Below are 23,852 nucleotides of genomic sequence, written 5' to 3'. Positions count from 1 at the left end.
AATCTGTTGACTATTCAAACCTAAACAATGAAAGAAAACATCCTGCATAAAAGATAAAAATACTCTAGCATTATTCGTAATAGCCCAAAGGTAAAACCAACATAAATGTCCATTAATTGGTGAATGATAAACACATTGTGATGGGTCCATATGATGGAATTTTACTTGGCCATAAAGAAGAATGAAGTACTGACACATGCTGTAACAAGGATGAACCTCGAAAACAGCATGGTAAATCAAAGAAGCCACCACAAAACACCACATATTCTACAACATCATTTATGCAGTATTTTAGAGTAGACAAATCCATAAAGACAAAAAAATGGTTACCAAAGGCTAGGGGTAAGGAGAATGAGGAGTGACTGCTAATGTATGCTGGGTTTCTCTTAGGAGTGATTAAAACGTTCTAAAATTACAGAGGGGTGATGTTTGTACAATCTTATGAATATACTAAAAACCACTGAATTGTACACTTTAAAGGGGTGAGATTTTAGGTATGTGAATTATAGCTCGATAAAGCTGTTCCTAAAAAAACTTTAGGAGTTCCCATCGTGGTGCAGCAGAAACAAATCCGACCAGGAACCATGAGATTGTGGGTTCCATCCCTGGCCTTGCTCAGTGCGTTACGGATCTGGCATTGCCGTGAGCAATGGTGCAGGTCACAGATGCGGCTTGCATCTGGCATTGCTGTGGCTTTGGCATAGGCTGGCAGCAACAACTCCATTCAACCCCTAGCCTGGGAACCTCCATAGGCCATGGGTGCAGCCCTAGAAAGACAAAAGAAAAAAAAAAAAAAACTTTAAATACCATATATACCCAGGCATGTCCACATGGGCATATGAACACATGCATATATACAAACACCACACACGTGCACACACACACACACATTCATGCAAACAAATCAATCATTTAAAAGCAAAATTAGGCAAGATGTTGGGAGGTCTTGAGCAACAATAAAAGCCAAAAGACAAGTAACTGGAGCAATATTTTATGAGATATGTGTACACAATCATTCTGACTACATAAAGAAACAACGTAATGATAATTTCATTTGCTGTAAAAGTATATTATCTATATATTCATCCTGAAAAAATTATTCACACACATACTACAACTAAGAGACAAATACAGGTATGGAAATACCATAGCAAAAAGATGTGGCAGTGACTAAACAAAAGATTTTAAGTTAGAATAAAAGAATAAAACAAAGTTATCTTGGAATATAAAACAACTAAAAAGCTACCAAAATGAACAATTTCTACACATGGTCAGATATAATATAAAAATATTATATTATACCTACAGCTCTATTTTGGGGTCTATGTTATTACACTGGTGATTATGCCTATCTTTTTTCTAAATAAACCCATACCACCTTAATTACTATAACTATACAGTTATCCCTAATATCTAAGATCTCTTGGTTCCTTTCAATGCATAGCCTTTGCTTAAAATAAAGCTATCCTAAGAGTACAGAGTGTTTGAGTCCTGTAAGAATTTTTGAAAAATGAACACAACATAATTAATGTATAATTAAAGTACATGTGGAAATTGAAATCAAGAATGATGTCAAAAAAGATAATAAAAGAAAGACAAGCAAGTGAAAAAGTATTAAATGGATAAAAGATTAAATGAAGTGCACAGGATTTCAGGGAAAGGCCCCAACAAGGAGAGGTAAAATACTGCTTCAAAGGAGATAAAATTTTTGAATGGGTAAAGAGAAGCAATTATTTGTCAATGTCGAAGGAAGCAAGGCAGATAATATTTCTATGTCTAGATACTAAGTTATGGACATTAAGAAAGAAAAAACAGTCAACACTTCCCTTAGAGAAGAGCCAAGTTTCAGGATATAAGTTTCAATTAAAGCAAGACAGCAGAATTCAAAAAAAAAAAAAAAATAGAGTACAGATATACTTGGTGATTCAATTTTTAAAATAATAACTTTTTTAAAAGAAAGAAAGAATAATACCCAGAACCATTGAGCATACTTAGCTCCCAGGTTCTTATTTCTAAATATCATTCTCCAATGTAAAGAATCCTGGCTTCCCAGAAAAATGGTTGATTCTAGGGCTAGGGCAGGGAAAGTACAAGGTGAGTCTGAAATATCCTGCAGTATCAGAAAATAAGGAAATACTTGGAAAATGATAGATTCCTGCCAAAAGAAAACAGGAGCTAAAGTGAGGGATTTCCCAAAGGCCAAATAAGGAGTAATTTCAGCTATAATTGTAATAACAGTAATTTGCTAGAAGCCACAAAATATATATACATGGATCCATACTGATGAATACAAGTATGTGAATGCACAAATAAATGAAGGGGAAGGGACAGCTGCTTTTTATAGTTTAAAAATGTAGAAGAAACGATGGCATAGAAAACCACCATTTGGCAAGCACACTAATGTATGGTAAAAGAGTGGGTGACAGTAAGATGAGAAATAGGATATTTACATAATATCAAAGAATGTCCCCATAATACACTCATTAAACACAGTAAGAAAGAGTACCTTCAGTGTGGAGAAACTGGCAGACATCACACACTAAAAAGTGATCAAAGATACCACCACCAGATGGAACAAATTTCTATCATGTACTTCAAAACAGGATACACTGAGAAAAACACAGACCACTTCTGTGGTATGCTTACTAAAAATGCATGACCAGAACTCAATCATGAAAAAAAAATTAGCCAAATCCAAATTGAGAGATATTTTATAAAATAACTGTCCACACAGTAGAAAATTGACAGAACACTGTAAACCAGCTATAACGGAAAAAAGTAAAAATCATTCAAAAAATAAATTAAAAAAAATAAAATAACTATCCAACCCTTCCCAGGGGTCAAAGTCATAAAAAGATATTTGGGCATTTTTTGTTAAGTCTGAAAATATTTCACACAGAAAATTTTAAAAGCTGCCTGGATGTCCTCAAGTTTCATTTGTGTCATATATTACAGGATTTCCATTCATCCGTCAATGAACATTTAAGCTATTTCTACATCTTAGCTATATTGAAATAGTGCTGCGATGAACACTGGAATGCTATTATCCCTTTGGATAAATATTCAGAATGGTATTGCTGGGGCTAAGGGAAATAAACAGTCACAGAGGGACAAATATTGCATGATTCCATTTATACAAGGTATCTAAAATAGTCAAGCTCATAAAATACCAGAGTAGCACTGTGGTGGCCATGGGCTGAGGCGAAGGGGAAAATATGAGTTGATAGCCAACAGATATAAATTTCTCAATTATTCAAAACGAATAAAAATTAGTTGAGGGTACATTCCATGTCAAAAATAAGATAATTATTTGATTTGATTTTTAAAACTTTATTAGTTTTAGGGATAATAAATAAAAATTAATTGAAAGCTATGATATGCTGATAGTTACAAGAGCACAGATGACATATAAAGATACTAAGGATAAATTAAAGAATAATAATTTTGAAATACTGTCTTTGTGATGCCATGCTTTGGGAAAAATACACACAAAAAAAGTAATTTAGCTTCTTATTGCTGCTGGTTAACTAATTAGTGGCTTTAAAAAACCACAAATTTATTCTTTTAAAGTTCTGGAAGTCTGAAGTTCAAAAGAGTCTTACAGAGTAAAACCAAAATGCCAGGAGTGGTATCTTCTGGTCGTACTCAAAGATAATGCAGTTTCTTGCCTCTTCCAGTTTTTAAGACTTCACTCTTCAGCACAGGACCCTTTCCGTCTATCTCTCCAACCTCTCGCTTCCATCACATTTCCCACGACTGCAGTCAAATCTCCCTCTGTCCCCTTCACGAGAACACTTGTAATTACACCAGGTCCACCAGAATAACCCAAGGACAATCTCATCTCGAAATCCTTAACTGAAGCATATCTGCAACTTCCTTGTGCTATTTAGGGTAATATATTCACAAGTTTCATGGATTAGGATGGGGACCTCATTGGCAGGGGCGGTTATTCAGCCTACTGCATTGTCATGACTTAGATAAAAGACTGAGAAGGTATCTGATACAATGTTACCAACCATATTCTCTGTATACAAGAATCAGCAGTGATTTTTATTTGTCTTTCTATCTCTTTTTCAGGATGAACAAGCGTTACTTCCATAGCTGGGCCAAAAAGGGGGAAATTTTCTGAAGTTCAGAAACTTTTTCTTTTGATCTTTAATGGGTTGTTCACATGGTTTATATTCACATAGTAAGTAATAAGATTTACATGGTTGTTCTCTGTTTCCAAAAATGGCATACTTCATTGCTAATTAATTTACGTCTTAGGTATAGACTAACAAAAACATATAAGATAATCAATCTCTCTTTCTGGTCTTTCACAACAGGAGTAAACCAAGGGTTAAGTTCCAAGATGGAAAAGATGTTTTGTTTTGTTTTTTTCTTGGTCTTTCTAGGGTTGGTCTTTCTAGGTCTGCACCCATGGCACATAGAGGTTCCAAGGCTAGGGGTCAAATCGAAGCTGTAGCCCAATCACCTACAGCACAGCCACAGCAACACGGCATCTGAGCTGCGGGTTTGAGCTACACCACAGCTCACGGCAAGGCCAAATCCTTAACCCACTGAGCAAGGCCAGGGATTGAACCCGCATCCTCATGAATACTAGTCAGGATCTTTATCAACTGAGCCATGACAGGAACTCCAACAGATGATGTTTTTAGGTAGTTTAATCAACATGGAGCCAGCACTCAGGGAGCAAACTAGTGGCTGCTTTTTACTACAAAGAGTTAATAACAAATTATATACAAAGTCAAGCTCACAAGTAACAGCATGCTCAAAGGAGTTTAACCGAATAAAATATTAAGAGAAAGACTTAATACGCACAAAATGTTTAGAGGTCAGACATTCCAGCAAACTAATGATTACTTCTAAAGTGATGACAAAATTTATACATAGAAAAAAGGCATTCTGAAAGAGAACTTGAACAATAAAGGAAGGTTCTGAGTACATTATACATTTGGGGTGATGAAGAGCAAATAGTGAGTATCTGTTTTACTCCTTTAACAAAAGTTACATGAAAATGATGTACTTTTTAAGAAAATAGTAAAAGGTGACCAAAAAATCTGCAAAAAGTTTGGAAATATCAATATATCTGAGATATAAGACGGCAACCATGCCAGGATCACAAACGAAATCAACTCTGATTTGTGTATGCTATACCACTGGTTACTGTTTATATAATGTTCCAGCTTCTTTGGGAACCAGGGTATTTATTATGTGTTTTGAATTGTCTCAGAAATTCGTAATTTGAATATTTTGAGGAACTAAGGTCTAATGATTTGATTTTTACCAGTGAATATTGTATTTCACCTTTAATTTAGCATTACGCACAGTATTCAAAGAGATCTCAGTTGTAATCTCCCGAATACCAACTGGGTTATAGGATGCAGGTTAATTAACCTCAGTGAGAGTCAATGGTACAATGGGGATAAAATTGCCTACATCATAGGAGTGTGCTCTTTGAGTTAAACAAGATTATGTTAGTAGGTGTTTGGCTTGACTGCCTAAGTAAAGGCATTCAATAAATATTATTACACCTTCATTATTCACTGTATTGGCTCTGAATAATTCTAAACGGTTTAAAAAGTCAAACAGATTCTCGTATGTGTATTTATATATACATATATTTGTTTATAAACATGAGTTCATGATCATGTATTTGGTCATTTCGAGGGTAGTGAAAGGATGCACACGGACTTCGACAACAATATCAAGAATACAAATATTTAAATTGCTGCTCTGAGTTAGAAAAAAAAAACAGAATCCAAATATGTTTTAAACAATGGCATATATGTATAAGTACATATATTTGCCAACTTAGACAATTGCTTAGTAAACAATAAAACTTACAAAAATATAAGCGCAAGTATATTCCCAGTATAAGTGTATCACAGTCATACTTAAAATGTGGCTCCAGGAATAATGCCTCAGAAAATGAACTAAATCGGTCTCTTTCATGCTCCATTGCCCTCACCAAGCTGTTTGACATACTGTAAGCAGCCTGATTATTTTAAAATTTAAATTTAACATTTTACTTGCCTCAACATCCTTCAATGGGCTTCTCATTTTTCCTAAGATAAAGACCAAAGAAAGTCCTTATATGTTCTTCAAAGCACTGCATGATTTGATCCTGCAGATCTTATCACTTCATCTCTTGACTCCCTTCACCTAGTTACACGTGTTAAAGTGTTAGTATCTCACTTGCCATGTTCTTTCCAACCACAGACTTCTATGCATGCCGCTCCTGCTGATTCTACTTCTTTCCATCTGCACATTATCACTGCTCTGCTCCCAAGTCATCTTTGACATCAAGGCTCCACCCTTCTCTTACTTCACCAATGTCTACTTCCTGGCTCACGAATGAGGTCAGGTTCTCTTGTAATCTCTTGTAATGTATTCCCAAAGCATCTATAATTCTCAATCAGAGTTTTTAGGACAACCATATATATCTACGTAATTGTGTAAAAGTTTAACATCTATTTTCCCTACTATTTTATAAGCTTCAATGGAGCAGAACATGTTTTGTTCACTGTAATATCCCTAGAGTCCAACAAAGAAGTTAGTCAATAAATATATGTTGAATTAATAAACAAAAGTGAGTCAATTCTAATAAATGACAGTCTCTCCAAGCTCTAACAGTGTAATTCTTACGTAAGTAAAAATCAAAGAGGAAGAAAATATGTCCTCCTAGTGCATATTAAATGAATAAGTAATCTTGTCTTACACATTATAAATACTTAATAAATATTAGCACTTGCTTGCTGAACAATGCTAACCATGCTGACAATTATTAAGAATTTCTATTGAGATTGGAACATTTAGAATAATTCCAAAGGTAAAATCCATTACAAGAATTTTGCAAGTTGAATAATATTCTGCTATCACAGAAAAAGCACAGAACCTGTTATTATCCACACTCTGAATGACTGATTTTGTGATCTAGGATGTACACTTAATCTCATTGTATAAAAGAGGATGTGGCCTATGCTCATCAATGCCTATTCATCAATACTTCTAATTTTCTTATAATATACCATGATCTCTTCAGAAGCCACCTTCCTTTGCTTCATGGTATCTCCAAGCAGTTAAATTTTCCATTATTCTGCAATGACATATGGAAATCTGCTAAGATTTTATTTGTAGCAAATGTTCCATGGGCCAGCTAGAAAAACAAAGATTGAAGCTCATTTTTATTTCAATCAATGGCTGGTGTTTAAAGCTTTTCAATGTAGAACTTTATGTTCTATATTATGTAAATAAATTTAAAGTAATGTAAAGCAACTTTTACTCCATAACCTATAAAATGATTTCCAAATATTTTTCGGTCAAACACCCCATCAACAAAAAATACTTGCTTATACAGCTATGATAAATGTGTATTCATTTATGTATTAATTGGCTTTTTTTTTTTTTTGGTCTTTTTAGGGCTGCACCTGCTGCATATGGAGTTCCCAGGCTAGGGGGTCTAATGGGAGCTGTAGCCACCAGCCTACGTCACAGCCACAGCAACGCGGGATCCAAGCCACATCTGTGACCTACACCACAGCTCACGGCAACACTGAATCCTTAACCCACTGAGCGAGGCCCGGGATTGTACCCACAACCTCATGGTTCCTAGTTGGATTTGTTAACCACTGAGCTATGACAGGAACTCCTCATTTATGTATTAATCACTTATATGTATACGCCTAGTATATATTTACTGAACCTCTGCCTAGGAGCCACGGCTTTTCTAAATATGAGTTCCAACAAGAGAAGATCCTGGGTTCACAGATTTTCACTCTAATAAGTAAAGAAAACCCACATTTAAATAAACAAATAAACATGTGAGAGAACATCATACTGTGTAGGTGTTAGCATGGGGAAAAAATATTACCGTAATACTTGACTGAGTCCATTTTAAGTTAGACTAGAGTATTAATTAGAGATGGAGTATTTGAGGCAGCAAAAATAGTAAATATAAAAGCCATAATCTAAGGTAAAGTTTGGGATACTTAAGAACAAGCACGTTAAGTCATTAAGAACTCATGAAAACAAGATGACTGCCATATAAATTCCCAAATGTTTAGGAATCAAATCCTGAACTCTGTTTTGTTCATTGATTCCTATACCAGAATATAAACCAGTACAGCTAGAGTTACCATATGTCTGGATATTCATTCAGGTGGGAATTTCTCACTATTCTTCCCTTCCATAATTCTACTGAATATTCTAAAAGTGTATTATTTAAAATAAATTTTACAATAAATTTATTCTAATACATGCAGTTCAAAAACCTAAACTGAATGACATTCTAATTAGAATTCAATAAAATTTATGTATCAATGTTGCTAAGTCTCATGTTTTCACATGAAGACTTCCCATTTGAAAAATAGTTTGAATTTTGCAATTGTTTAGGTCCTGTTTTCATTTCCTTTAATGTGATGTTTTTATTTTATGCATATAAAAACAACTGTTAGGTTAAATATATTACTGATTTTTGTTGCTCTAGTTTTATTACCTGGGATTGAGTGTGTATGATATAGACCCAGAGGCGGATATAGACACAGACTGCCTGGATTGAAACTGGCTTTATTTCCTAGCTATGTGATCTTCTGTAAACAAATTAAACTTTCTCTGCCTCTATTCCCTCAAAGAAAAATGGTGATAATAAGCATACCCTTCTCGTTTGAGGATTAAATATACAAATAAACGTTAAAAAAAAAAAAAAGCTTAGACAAGACTGGCATAGTTAGTGCTCAGTAAAGTTTAAACTAGTATTATTGTTATTTTAAAATCAATTGGTTTTCTGGTTTTATTAAATGATTCTAAATAATGAGCTATATATCTGTGAAAAAGGTAGTTGTAATAAGGATATTATATATGCTATTACCTCTTTTATGTAAAATTATTCTCTGGACATAATTTATTTAGAAAGGCATCCATTCAGCATTTAGAAAAGGACATGCAGCATCTTCATACAAATAAGGAGCTGTTAACCCTTGCTCAAGGCAGATACAGCTGCACACCATGTTAAGAGACTTAGTGAGAAAAGTAAGAACAGGAGATGAGCTGCCACTCTTCTGCACAGCCAGGCCCCTTTGTGGAGGGCTCAGACCACACAGCTCCACTTGGGAGCCCTGGTGGGAGATTTTCAGACATTTTTGTTTTCCTCATTAAACTTTTTTGGTTCTATTTAATGATTTTTTAAAATGAGTCTATATTATTTACATAAACAGAATGATATAACACTTTTATTATAAATGTAGAGTCAGATAAAATTGTCAGCTCTCTTCTAGATTACTTCAATAGCAATTTTTGCTCTCAGCTATTTTTAACTCTCATAATTGTGCTATATTCTCTTTCATGTTGGAATATGCTAAAACATTAAATAATTCTAAAATAAACATTTTAAAATACTGGGCTATAACTTCAAGAAATTTAATAAAAACAATGATGAATCAAAGAATAAGATAAAAATGTCAATCATGTGGGCATTTCTGTTTTGTCAGATAATCTTCGCTCCATCATGAGTTCAATCTGCGAAATACAAGAATTTAGATTCTCTGTGTTCACCAAGGTCACCGCTGCTCTATTTGCAGATGGACCAGCCAGATCCTATTTCAATTGCCATTTATATTTATTAGTTAAAGAGTCATTAAACCATTAAAATGGGAAAACTCTTTAACTGTTTTAGAATAGAACAAAAATTGTTACACTAAATACAAGGTTAACTCAAGTTTTAATTACTTTGTATGACATAGCATTTTAAGCAATTAAATTGACATCAAAATTATTTTAATTAACAGCTATAATATCACTTAATAGAAATATTACCTATCACTTATGAAACAAAAGAAAAAAATCAAATCCAACAAATAATATGCTTATAAATAATGTCTTTCATCTAAGACATAAATAGTAATTACATAAATCAATAACAAAGGGCTTACAGCAAGATGGCTGGATAAATATTTCGGTTTTTACTTTAATATAAACTAAGATAAGATGTGATGAGTAGTAGAGGTGAGCACTGAAAATAAAAGGAGTAATTAAATTTCTTGCTCTTAAAATAGGCAGTATATTATTTCCATCACAAAACTGCACCTCAACTCTAAATAGTAATAGGAGAAAATCGAAATGGTAATTTTTCAGAGTAAAAGGTGGAAAAAAAAGGCAAGATAAGCTATATAACTTGGAAATATACTGAAACAGTAATTGGCAGTTTGGACAGTACATGTACTTAAAGAATTAATGCAGGAGGCGCACAAAGTAGATGATTGCAATAAGTGACTTTCTGTCCTCTGATTCTACTCATTGACATACATCTTCTATATAACAGTCACGGGCCAGTTTTTCATTTTGCATTTAAAGCTTCCTTCATTATAACTGTTATCATAATTTTTTTAAAAGCATTTAAGGAAAAAAGAAATTATACTACTTCATGACTACTACTTTTCACATTCGTCAACATAAATTGAGTACTTAAGTGTTTACAAGGGCCAGTCAAATTAGATACTACTGCCAGAAGCTCTTTTTTTCCCCAGGTGATGCATGATACCTATCTAACACATTCAGTTTGGGGGTTTTGATTGAAGTGCAAAAAAAATACTAAGACTGTCTGTAAGATACAACTGCTGGAGTATTACTTTCAATTATACTAACACCGCATTGCACTCAATTGCTTCAAGTTACAGGGTGGATCTGCTTTTTGAATTTCACTCCAATCTTTAAAATCAGAACAGTTTCCTTTAACACTATTATGAGAACGACTGACCTTTTTTAAAAAACACCATTTCTTTAAGTGTTATTAAGCTTGAAAGGTCTCATAACAAATGACAAGACTGCCATCTAGTGCTTTATAACTATTTCTTTAACATTTTTAAAAGAGGGAAAGAATCCCATATGATAGATGAACTGTCCAATATGGTAGCCACAATTTACATGTGCCTACTGAGTACCTGAAATGCGACTGATTTGAATCAGGACTGACATGAGTACAGAATACAAACTGTATTTCAAACACCGAAATTGAGAAAAACCTCAAAAAAATGATTTTTTACACTGTCACATTAAAATGACATTTTAGGTACATTGAGTTAAACAAAATATATTATTAAAATTGATTTCAACGGTTCAATTTTTCTTTTTAGGTAATAGAAAAATTTTAATTACACATCTAGGATAAATTATTTTTATTGTGGACAGCACTGTCTAAAGAAAAATCACTTTAGTCTTAAATATAAAAGGCTTAAGTTAAATGCGAGTATATTTAATATTTCTTTAAAAAATGGAATATAAAATCTGTTATAACTGTTGTCCAAAAGTGTAACTAATTATTTCTTTGGAACACAATAAAAGCTAAAGAGTCAAGAAGAATCCAATATGAATTTCTAATTTTAAAAAATCAGACAAAAATATGTCCCCTTAAAATCCAGGATGATTGAGAGAGGTAAAACAAAATGAATGTGGAAAAAACCAACAACAAGGATAATTTAAAAGACAAAGAAAATAGACAACTTGATCATCAGTATGGAAAAAAATTGCAAGTGGACTAAGACATATTAAATATGTAGGGGTCCATAAGTTTATGATACAAAAACAACAAAGTTAGCTATCACCTTGGAAAGATACTAAGCAAACAATTCTTTATTTTGAAAACTGGTAAACTTTTAAAAAAGATTATAGCATTTATCATGCCTTGCCTGTGTGTCTGTAGCAATGCGTAAGCAAATAGCCCACAAGAAAAAAAAATCTGTTTTTAATAGTTTTTCAAACAAGAAATAAATTAGAATATCACAATTTACAACCTCTAATTAACTACATTCTAAAACACTGAGCATCGGTGTCTACTAAGAACATTAAAAGAACTGCAAGAGGAGTTCCCGTCGTGGCGCAGCACAAACAAATCCGACTAGGAACCATGAGGATGCAGGGCACAGACACAACTCGGATCTGGGCTTGCTGTGGCTCTGGCATAGGCCGGCAGCTGTAGCTCCGATTAGACCCCTAACCTGGGAACCTCCATATGCTGCGGGTGCAGCCCTGAAAAGACAAAAAACGAAAAAAAAAAAAAAAAAAAGAACTGCAAGAATTATGTGCTTCTGCTATACAAAGAACACAAAACCACCTATGAAAAATAGTGTTTCCTCCAAATCATATCTGAATCTAATTAAACCCCTAAATCAGGGAATTTCAACCCCAACACTATTGAAATTTTGGGTCACATAAATCCTTTGTTCTAAGGAGCTGTGCATCCATGCACATTGTAGGATGTGGAACAGTGTCTCCGCACTAGGTGTCTGTAGGACCCACACACCATGCCTATGTGTGATACATAAAAATGTCCCACAGGCTACAAAAACACCTAAATAAGATTAGGGATTTTTTTATACCACATTCTCAATAAAATTAGAAAAATAACTTTAAAATGATGTTAATAAGATTTACTCAATTCAAATTAAGAAAATTGTTAATATACAAAAAAGAGATAAAAATCGAACCCTACACTATGTAGAAAATAATATTAATAAGAACACTAATACCAAATATAGGCAAAAAAACAACAACTAAAAACTCCATGAGGCGTTCCCGTCATGGCTCAGTGGAACGAATGTGACTAGCATCAAAACGAGGATGCAGGTTCGATCCCTAGCCTAGCTCAGTGGGCTAAGGATCCAGCACTGTCATGAGCTGTGATGTAGGATGTAGACGCAGGTCAGATCTGGCTTTACTGTGGCTGTGGTGCAGGCCAGCAGCTACAGCTCCAATTCAACCCCTAGCCTGGGAATCTCCATATGCTGCAGGTGCGGCCCTATAAAGAGACAAAAAAATTTTTAAAATAAAAATAAAAACTGTATGAGAAGGAAATTACTGAAGATACAACATAAAATTGATGAACTGGAAAACAAAATAAGTGAAAAGGATGAATAATCCCAAAGCTCATGCTAAAATATGGGGCAAAAAAAAAAAAACTACCAGTAAAAAAGCACCAGGTATTCTTAGTTGATTTTAGCTAATCTTTGAAGTTCACTTAATATTCTTAAGCTATTAATCTTTTAAAATAAAACAGCAATCGTGTCAAACTTATCTTTGAAAGCTCTTACCATAATTTTACAACATGAAGTTAGAACAATTAAAAAGATTATTTCATAGAAAAAATAATGTAAAAATATAGCCTGCATTCATTTTCACTGACAATAATCCTAAATAAAATATAAACGAATAACATTTAGCAGTATCCCAAGTAATAATATGCCATAACTATGTTTGGTTTCCCCAGAAAGCAAAGATGTTTAATTAATGGAAATCTATTAATATGCAGATTAACATTTAACAACATCAAGGGAAAAGTCATTAATAATGAAATCTTGCAGGATACTAATGTAGATAGGAATTTTCTTAACTTGATACCGAGAATATTCCGTAAATTATAGCAAACTCTCTATTTGATGTGATGCCTACTAACCATCATTTTGACCCAGCACTGAAACAGAGATCCCAATCTTACCAATAAGGGAGTAAAAAATAGAAAAGTATGGAACAAAATGTCCTTATTTGTATATACTGTAATCAACTGCATTGAAAAATCAAACATCTATAAACAATTAGAATTGATAACAGAGTTCACTGAAGTTGATGACTACCAGATCAATGTATTAAAATGAATTTTATATTTACATATAAAGCATAAATGGAAAATGCAATTTTAAAAGATACTATTTAAGGAGTTCCCATTGTGGCTCAGTGGTTAATGAATCCGACTAGGAACCACGAGGTTGTGGGTTCGATCCTCGGACTGGCTCAGTGGGTTAAGGATCCAGTGTTGTCATGAGCTGTGGTGTAGACCACAGACACAGCTCGGATCCCATGTTGCTATGGCTCTGGCTTAGGCTGGCGTCTACAGCTCCACTTAGCCTGGGAGCCTCCATATGCTGCAAGCACGGCCTTAGAAAAGACAAAAAAATTTAAAAACATAAAATAAAATAAAATATACTATTTGAAATAGCAAAAAAAAAACTAGAAAATTAGTATTTTATATATAAAATATTATATAAATATTTTATAAAACATGTTCATACATAGACATGAAATTGAACTCAACATTATTAGCAATAATAGAAATGCAAATTTAAATCACAATATACTACTAATACTCTAGAATGGTTATAATAAAAAAGACTAACAATATAAAGTGTTGATGAGAATGTGGAAAAAACTGAAACATTTATAAATTGCTAGTGGGAATGTACAATGGCAGAGCCATGCTATAAAATCATTTCACAGCTTCTTAAACATAAGCATGTCATATGACCTGGCAATTGCTAGGAATCTAACCAAGAAAAATGAAAATATATGTCTACACGAAGACCATCTAAATGTCCTGTCAGCATTTTTCATAATATCCAAAGCCTAGAAATAATTCCAATGCCCATCAACTGGTGAATAGGCCAAAAATAAAGTCTCATATCTATATAATATCATACCATCCATTATTTTCTGAAACTAAAATTACTGCATTAAAAAATTAAAATGGAAATAACTTTAGATCATTTTATTTAGATCATTTATTTGGATCAATTGATTTATATCAATTGATGTAGAAAAAGTATAAGACATAAACAAATACCTATTCTTGAAAAAAAACACTCAGCAAAGTACGAATAGAAGGGAATTCCTCAACCTGTTAAAGGTTTCTAGGAAAAAACCTGTAACCTACTTTATGGTGAAAGGTAGAATGCTTTACCTCTAAGATCAGGAACAACACAAAAATATTTGCACGTCTACCATATCTTTTCACATGATACCAGAGGTTACTAAGGCAATGAGGCAAAAAAAAAAAAAAAAAAAAAATCCAGAGAGAAAAGAAAGTAATCAAACTCCATTATTTGCAGACTATTGTCTACATTAAAAAATATGACATAATCTACAATAAAGGTACCTGAACTATTAACTGAGTTTAGTCTCTTAAAATGAAGGATACAAAAGCAATATTTTAAAAAGTGTAGATTTGGAGTACCTGTCATGGCTCAGTAGTAACAAACCCAGCTAGCATCCATGAGGATGCGGGTTCAATCCTTGGCCTTGCTCAGTGAAATAAGGATCCAGCGTTGCCCTGAGCTGTGGTGTAGGTTGCAGACATACTCAGATCTTGTGCTGCTGTGGCTGTAGCGTAGGCCAGAAGCTACAGTTCCCATTCAACCCCTCACCTGGGAATTTCCATATGTCATGGGGTGTGGCTCTCAAAAAAGACCAAAAAAAAAGTGTAGTTTTAACTGTGAGAAAATATTAAAAATACTATTCATGAAGCATCAAAAATTTTTAAAATAATTTGAGGATATATCTGATAAAAAAAACTGTTAAAGATCTGTGAAGTGAAAACTGCCAAATATTGCTAAGAATGTATTTAAAAATTAAGAAAAAATGATATGCTATGTTCACAGGTCAGAAGACTCACCATAGTTAAGATACAAATTCTCCCCCAATAAGTCTGTAAACTAAACACAATCTCTATCCAAATCCTAATATGTGTTTTTGTTAAAACTGACAAGCAGATTCTAAAATCATCTGTAAACACAAAGGAAACAGAACAGCCAAACTAAGCTTGAAAAGAAAGAACAAAATTGGAGAATAAATACTACATGATTTTGAGACATGTTAAAAAGCTACAGTAATTGTAAGTGTTATGCTGACATAAAAATGTGCAAATAAATTAAGAGAATAAAGAAGCCAGAAATATTCTTACACAGTCTTATGCACATATATGGACAAGTGGTTTTTAACAAAAGTGCAAAAGCAATTCATTGATTTAAAAATAATCTTTAAAAACAAATAGTGCTCAAACATTTGGATATCCATAGCACAAAAAAATTTTCAAAAAATGGGCAGAAGATCTGAACAGACAATTCTCCAAAGAAGACATACAGATGGCCAAAAAACACATGAAAAGATGTTCAACATCACTCATTATTAGAGAAATGCAAATCAAAACCACTAGGAGGTGCCACCGTACACCGGCCAGAATGGCCATCATCAAAAAAACTACACACAATAAGTGCTGGAGAGGGTATGGAGAAAAAGGAACCCTGGTACACTGTTGGTGGGAATGTAAATTGGTGCAACCACTGTCGAAAACAGGATGGAGAGTCCTCAGAAAACTAAAAAGAGAACTACCATTTGATCCAGCAGTCCCACTCCTGGGCATCTAGCCAGAGAAAACCACGACTTGAAAAGGCACGTGTACTCCAAGGTTCACTGCAGCACTATCTGCAATAGCCAGGACATGGAAACAACCTAAATGCCCATCGACAGAGGAGTGGATCCAGAAGATGTGGTACATAGACACAATGGAATATTACTCAGCCATTAAAAGGAACGAAATAATGGTATTTGCAGCAACATGGATGGACCTGGAAATTATCATGCTAAGTGAAGTCAGCCATACAATGAGACACCAACATCAAATGCTATCACTGACATGTGGAATCTAAACAAAGGACACAATGAACTTCTTTGCAGAACAGATACTGACTCACAAACTTTGAAAAACTTATGGTTTCCAAATGAGACAGGTTCGGGGGTGGGGGGATGCTCTGGGGATTTGGGATGGAAATGCTGTAAAATTTGTTGTGATAACTGCTGTACACCTATAATGTAATAAAATCCACTGAGTAATTAAAAATAAATAAATAAATAAAAGAATCACACACACACACACACACAAACCAGAAATATTCTTATGCAGTCTTATGCACATGTAAGGACAACTGGTTTTTGACAAATGTGCAAAAGCAATTCATTGGTTTAAAAATAATCTTTAAAACAAATGGTGCTGAAACATTTTGATATCCATATCATGAAAAAAATTTCTTGATTCATTCCTTTAAATATACACAAATTTAATTAATACTCAAAATGGACTATATACTTAAAGGGAAAAGCTAAAAATATAAAACTTCTGAAAGAAAACATAGGGAAAAATTTTGCAACCTTGAGTCAGACTAAGATCTCTCAGAAGAAAAAATTCCCAAAGTGAACTTCATCTAAATTATAAACTGCTCTTCAAAAAACAATATGCTTAATAAAGTAAAAAGATAAGCTGCTAACTATGAAAAGATTTTTTGCAAAATATATATCAGATAAAGAACCCATATCTAGAATATACAAAGTACTCTGAAAAACCCAATAAGATGAAAACAATCCTATTTTCTTAAGTGGGCAATGAATTTAAATACACTCCATCAAATAACCTATACATATGGCAAAAAAAAAAAAAAGAAAAAATGCTTCATATCATTAGTCATCAGGGAAATGCAAATAAAATGAGAATTAGATCCCATTACATACTTACTAGAATGAAGTACTGAGAGATTTGGAAGAACTGAAACTCTCATACACTACTGGTAAAAATGTAAAACAATACAATCATTTGGGAAATAGTTAGGTTGTTTCTTTAAAGTTAAACATACATCTGCCATATGATCATTACTCAATAAAGGATCTTTAAATACAAAATCGGTGCAGCTTTTTAATAATAACCAAAATTGCTCCCTGGAAAAATCTATCATAAAATTCTATTTATTCAAATTTTAATCTTAATGAAAAAAGGACTGCTATAAAATCCAGCTGAGACTACTCAGGTTCTATATTTTGCTACATGTTCAGAATAACACCTATTGCTATTTTACTCTTCAGAGCAGGAAAAAAATGCACCAAATACAAGTAGAGACTATAGCAAGAACACATTAACTTTCTTAGCAATATACATGAAGTTGTATTATAAGACTTAAAAAATAGAAATAACATATTAATAACAAAATCAGTTATTCTAAATGAATTTTTTTACCTGCAAAAGCACCTACAACTAATAATACAAACGAATTATTTAAAATAAAAAAATACAGGTGTTCCCTTGTGGCACGTTAAAGGTTCAGCCTTGTCACTGCAGGGCTCAGGTTGCTGCTGCAGCGTGGGTTTGATCCCTGGCCTGGGAACTTCATGGGCGCAGCCGAAAAATAAAAATAAATGTAAAAATAAAATTAAAGTTAAAAATACAAATACTTACAATAACATGTTCCTCTAAGTGGATTACCGACATAGCGATTTTCAGAGTCGCATCTGTAGAAATACAAAAAACCTCATTTACTATTAAACAACAACACTCAAAAGCCTCGTGTTTTTCCTCCAACAAAAAGGTAATTAAATTCTACATTAAAACATCAAGCATACTGTTAACTGAAGTTTTAAAAACAAATCTTCCAAAGCATTAATGTAGAAAGCCAAAATATGGGCATGAGTAAGAGAAGAAATAATATGAAATAACATGAGGAAGAATTTTCAAGTCTGGATAAAGATATGATTTTTAGGTAGGGGAAGAAAGCTGTGGGAACTCAAAATCCACATCATTTTCTTAATTCTAGTACTCCCTCTTTTTTTTTTTTTTTTTTTTTTTTTTTTTGTCTTTTTTAGGGTCGCACCCATGGCATATGGAGGTGCTCAGGATAGCGGTCGAATCAGAGCTGTAGCCTCTGGCCTACACCACAGCCACTGCAACACCAGATACGAGTGGTGTCTGTAACCTACACCACAGCTCACAGCAGATCCTTAACCCACTGCGCGAGGCCAAGGATCAAAACTGCATCCTCGTGGATGCTAGTCAGAGTCACTGCCACTGAGCCAAAATGGAAACTCCACGTCTGGTATTCCTAGAAACTAAAATATTTTCCTCTAGTTTCCACACCAGTGAATCTGTATTTTAAAAAGCCCTTCTCAAGTGTGTAATGGAGAAAAGTTTTCTCTAAATCATCCAACCCTGAATTCAGGAGCTCAAACTCCAAATTCATGTAACCAAAATATAACAAAATGAAAGAAGACATGAGCATTCAAACTCATAAATAGGAAGTTAAATTCTTCAAAAATATGGTTAACCATAGCCATGGGAGGAAAATCATAAGTATTTTCAAAATTTCTGAAGTTCACATTTTTCCATACCTGTTTCCATAATCCAATTAAAATGGCAATTAGTGCCTAACAGGTAAAGTTTGGTTTTTACATAATGCTACATCTTGGAAAACTCCCCAAATTTGATTATTATAAAATGTATACAGCAGGGTAACTGAATAAAGTGACTTAATAATTAAATTATATTTAGAATTTTAAAACATGAGAAAGCTCTTCCGAAAATGTCTTTAGTTTTAGTAGAGATAATTACAAGTGATAAATAATTTTAATATGTATTTTTTAATAAATGAATGGGCAAATGATTTAAAAAAATAATCAGTTACATTTTGAATGCATTTTTCAGCCATGTGCTTACTAATTTTTTGTATCCATGAAAAAACATGAGTTGATGAATAAATCTTTTTCTACATTAACTGCAAAATTCAAGTAGAAATAAACAGTCCTTTAAACAACTAACTATATTCTCTGTGAAACAAAGCAACTTTGGGCATAAGTTTTCTGCGACTTCTCCAAAAGCTCCTTATTTTTAAGTGTGTGGTATATAGTAATTTTCTAGCTTTAGAATATGATCATTCTCATTATTGCTGGGTTAATAAGCACTTCAGAATCTATATACTATTCCTCTACAATTGTTTCTTCTTTTAGACTCAACTGCTTAAATCTTGTCACTTTGTACCAACTATACATGTATACTAAAGGAATGACTTAAAATACTGTTATGATTCCTTTTCCTGTCACAAAAAATAAACTTGACTTGTTGTAAATGGGTATCTCAATACTACTTTTAGAATAGGAAAATATTCAACATAATATTTCCTGCATTGTCATGCATTATAGTTCCTGCATATCTTAATGCCTAAATAGATGTTTTTCCAGTTCCCATACAGAGCAATCATAGATGAATACCTTTGTCAAATGACAAGAGATTTAAAGTATTTTAATTTATTTAAGAATTGACTTTAAGAGATCCAATACAAACTTATTGTCCAACATGAAAGTTGTAAAGTTTTCATTTTTGTTAATAATATTTATTTATTCAAATTATATAATATTATATTGAATTAATACTATTATGTTTAACTTCAATACAATATAATTTTTGCAAGGAATACTTAAAATTTTACTTTCTCTAAACTACAAATTTTCTCAGAATGATAAAATCATATGCTCTTATTCAGGAATTAACTTATTCTGGCTTTCATTACTCAAGCTCAGAATTTTAACAAAAATAAGGAATTAACACCACTCTGATAAGAATTAAACTCAGAGACTTTACAGAGTTCTTGAAGGTGTCCAATATAACAATGACATTCACTTCTACATTTTCAAACTCAAAAAAGCAAATAAGAAACATCTATTGTCTAAAAGACAATACAAATAACTATTGAGGGAATTTTGAATATATTAGAAGTATTTTCAAAATATAGAATTATAAGTTGAGTTTAAACATCAATTTTTGGTAGTTTAATTTCAGGTATCACTTAAAGAATCACCAGCGCTTACAAACAACTAAGAAAATAAATAGATGCTGGAGTTCCCGTCGTGGCGCAGTGGTTAACGAATCCGACTAGGAACCATGAGGTTGCGGGTTCGGTCCCTGCCCTTGCTCAGTGGGTTAACGATCTGGCATTGCCCTGAGCTGTGGCGTAGGTTGCAGACGCGGCTCGGATCCCGCGTTGCTGTGGCTCTGGCGTAGGCCGGTGGCTACAGCTCCGATTCAACCCCTAGCCTGGGAACCTCCATATGCCGCGGGAGCGGCCCAAGAAATAGCAACAACAACAACAACAAAAGACAAAAAAGACAAAAAAAAAAAAAAAAGAAAGAAATAGATGCAAAAAAAGTAATGACATTTTAAGTATAAAATTCTGCCTGAAAAAACACAAAAGTAGATATAAATATAAATTTATATTTATATTTATATTTATAAAGTAGATATAGATATAAATTGAAACACATTTTTCATTTTTCATTAGGATAGCTGAATATCATCACTTTGGCAATTAATTTCAAAGATAAGGTTTAATTTGATTTAATAAAAATTCTAATAAAGTTTTAAAGGAAATAGAAAGTTGATCTTAATGTTCATATGCAGAAATAAACATATAAGAATAGCTAGAAACAATACTGAAAAGGAATAGCTTTGAGGGAAGCTAGACTTAAAAGACATTAAAATATATCCAAAGTTTATATAATTAAAATAGCGTGGTATTAGTACATCAATAGAAAGACCAATGGTACAGAAGAGGAATTCCAGAAACAGGCTCAATCATCACTTACTAAAAATCTAGTATATGATAAAAGCAGTATTTTAAATGACTGGGGTATAGTCTTCTTCATAAATGGTACTAAGAAAACTGGATAGCCATTTTGAAAATATATGATTAGATCAATACTCACATCATACATACACATGAAACACTAAATGGATCAAAGATTTAAGAGTAAAGAAAAAAAATCTTTCAACATATTAGAAGAAAAGAAGAGTGAATGGCATGATAATATAGGTATAATAAAAGGACTTCAGATACGAATAAAATCTAAATTCAGGAGTTCCCATCTTGGCTCAGCAGTTAATGAACCCAACTAGTATCCAAGAGGATGTGGGTTCAATCCCTGGCCTCACTCAGTGGGTTAAGGATCCAGTGTTGCCATAAGCTGTGGTGTAGGTCACAGATGCAGCTCGGATCCCATGTTGCTGTGGCTCTTATGTAGGCCAGCAGCTATGGCTCTGTTTGGACCCCTAGCCTGGGAACCTTCATGTGCAATGGGTGCGGCCCTTAAAAAAAAAAAAAATCCAAATGCAATTTTAAAAATAAAAGAATACATAAAAACCTTCCACATGTTAAAAAATAGCATTAATAAAAGTCAAAAGACATATGACAAATTGGGAGAAGATACTTGCAATATATGTCATACAAAAAAGTCTGAAATCCCTAATTTATAAAGAATTCTTTTAAAATAAAGAATTCTTTTAAAATAAATGTAAATGGCTATACATTTTATACAAAAACTGGCAAAGTACATGAATAAACAAATCACGAAAAGCACAATAAAAATGACCTTTAAGTATATTAAAAGATATTCGACTTTATTCATAATAAAAAAAAAATCTAAGTTAAGACTATACCAACATCCCATGTCTTCTCTGTCAGATAGTCAAAATTTCGAAAGCATAACGATATACTTAGTTTATGAGCCTATGGGAAAACAGGCCCTCCCATACAAAACTGGTAGGAATACAAAAATGAGAAAACCCGATGGAGGAGAATTTTACTGTATCTAAAGAACTGTATATGCATGTATTCTTCACACTAGCAATCCCACTTAAAGGAATTTACTCTGGAAATACACGTCCACCGATACGAAAATATGTGTACACAAATTTATTCACTACAGCATCATTTGTAATCATACAACACTAGAAAACATCTAAATGGTCCTCCATAAGAGATTTGTGAAATAAAACATGGTACAAACACATACTGGAGTACTATGCAACTGTAAAAAACAAACAAACAAAAAAACAGTAACAGGATGAAGATGTTTCTAATCTGATATAGATACTATATGTCACCCCTGGTTTAGGAAAATAAAGAATGACTGTCTCTATATGTGTGTATGTTTGGATAAAAATACATAATATTTAAATGGCTTTAGCTTTACAAAAAGAAACATAGGAAAGATAAATCAGAAGATAGTGAAGTTGACTACCTACCAGAGGAGGAAGGAGAAAACAGGGTGTAATTCTTCTGTGTGTATTTGTTAATACTTTCGTCTTTTGAAAGAATGTTAATGTTTAACATACTCAATAAATATATATTAAACCACTAAGAATGAGAAAGGGAAAAAAAACTAAAACTGAAAGGAATAAACAATGTGTGTGTATATATATGTGTGTGTATAGTGGTCACAAGGGGAAAGGGAAGGAAAAAGGGGAGTAGGAGGAGGGAGGTGGGGAGGAAGGGAACAGGAGGGAAGGAAAGAAGGAAGAAAGGAGAGGAAGGAACAGGCAGGGAGAGAGGGAGAAAGCAACAATTTCATGAACTTATGGACACAGTATTTGACTATATTCTCAATCTTGGGTAAAATGGGGTGGAGGAAAAAAAAACTGCAATCAAATTTTGAAATTCCTTTAGTAAGTTTATTTAAGTGATATAAACAAAGCAATTCTGAAAATAGAGAATTGAGCAAATAAAGAATATGTTAATGTGATTGAGAGTCAGTGTTTTCACTGAGGGAGAAGATACATAAAAGTGGTGAACTGAAGAAGGTCCAAAAGAACCTTGTGGGGATGTAGTGAAATTGGAAGTTTGGATATGAAGCAATGTTTTCTAAAAGATGTGTTATGTATATGCACGTGTTTCTACACATGTACACACATGTACACATGTATGTATATACATCATATATATGTACTTAGGTGTATTTATTTGTGTATATAAATAATCATTCTCCAGTTCTATTCACAGAAAAGGCCAAAAAATAAAGATATCTCATTAAAAAAGGGAAAAATCAGCACCAAGATAGTGGCCTCAGTATGATTCTCCATCACACATACACACACAGACACACATACACACAGAAACTGACTTCAGGAATGAGACAAGACAACTATAAAATGAGCCTAGAACATCTTATACCAAAGGTAAAGAAACGTTCACAAAGTGATAGGTACAAGTCAAAAACACCAGAGCCATCCTGAAATGGCTCCCACTGACAAAATCTGGGAAAATTTGAGTGCCAAATGATTAGGTAGAGCAGTGACTTGTAAAGCTTTGGGAAATAGGAATTCAGGAGTTCTTAAGAATAATAAATGAATAACTAAATGGTGGAGAAGGGAGAGCTCTTCTTCTTGTAGAATTTTGACAACTAATCAGTAAATGTAGAGGAAGTATGTGATTTGGTCATCATTATAG

The 23,852-nt window shown here is 33.2% G+C and overlaps 1 protein-coding gene across 3 annotated transcripts in view; it reads right to left on the bottom strand.

Annotated features, from left to right (window-relative positions):
- The window catches only part of ATRNL1 (attractin like 1), a 776,870-nt gene that overhangs the window by 480,223 nt on the left and 272,795 nt on the right, over nucleotides 1–23,852 (bottom strand). For all 3 annotated transcript variants that reach the window (XR_002338976.1, XM_021074415.1, XM_021074416.1), the window contains exon 21: nucleotides 18,041–18,093. Coding sequence is in view for 2 of the 3 variants with exons in the window: in XM_021074415.1 (XP_020930074.1) it covers nucleotides 18,041–18,093 (53 nt within the window). In the remaining variant the exon portion in view is untranslated. The remainder of the gene's footprint in view (nucleotides 1–18,040; nucleotides 18,094–23,852) is intronic.

This window comes from Sus scrofa, chromosome 14 (genome assembly GCF_000003025.6).
Source record: "Sus scrofa isolate TJ Tabasco breed Duroc chromosome 14, Sscrofa11.1, whole genome shotgun sequence".
Taxonomy (NCBI): domain Eukaryota; kingdom Metazoa; phylum Chordata; class Mammalia; order Artiodactyla; family Suidae; genus Sus; species Sus scrofa.
This window is presented reverse-complemented; position numbering and strand designations above follow the sequence as displayed.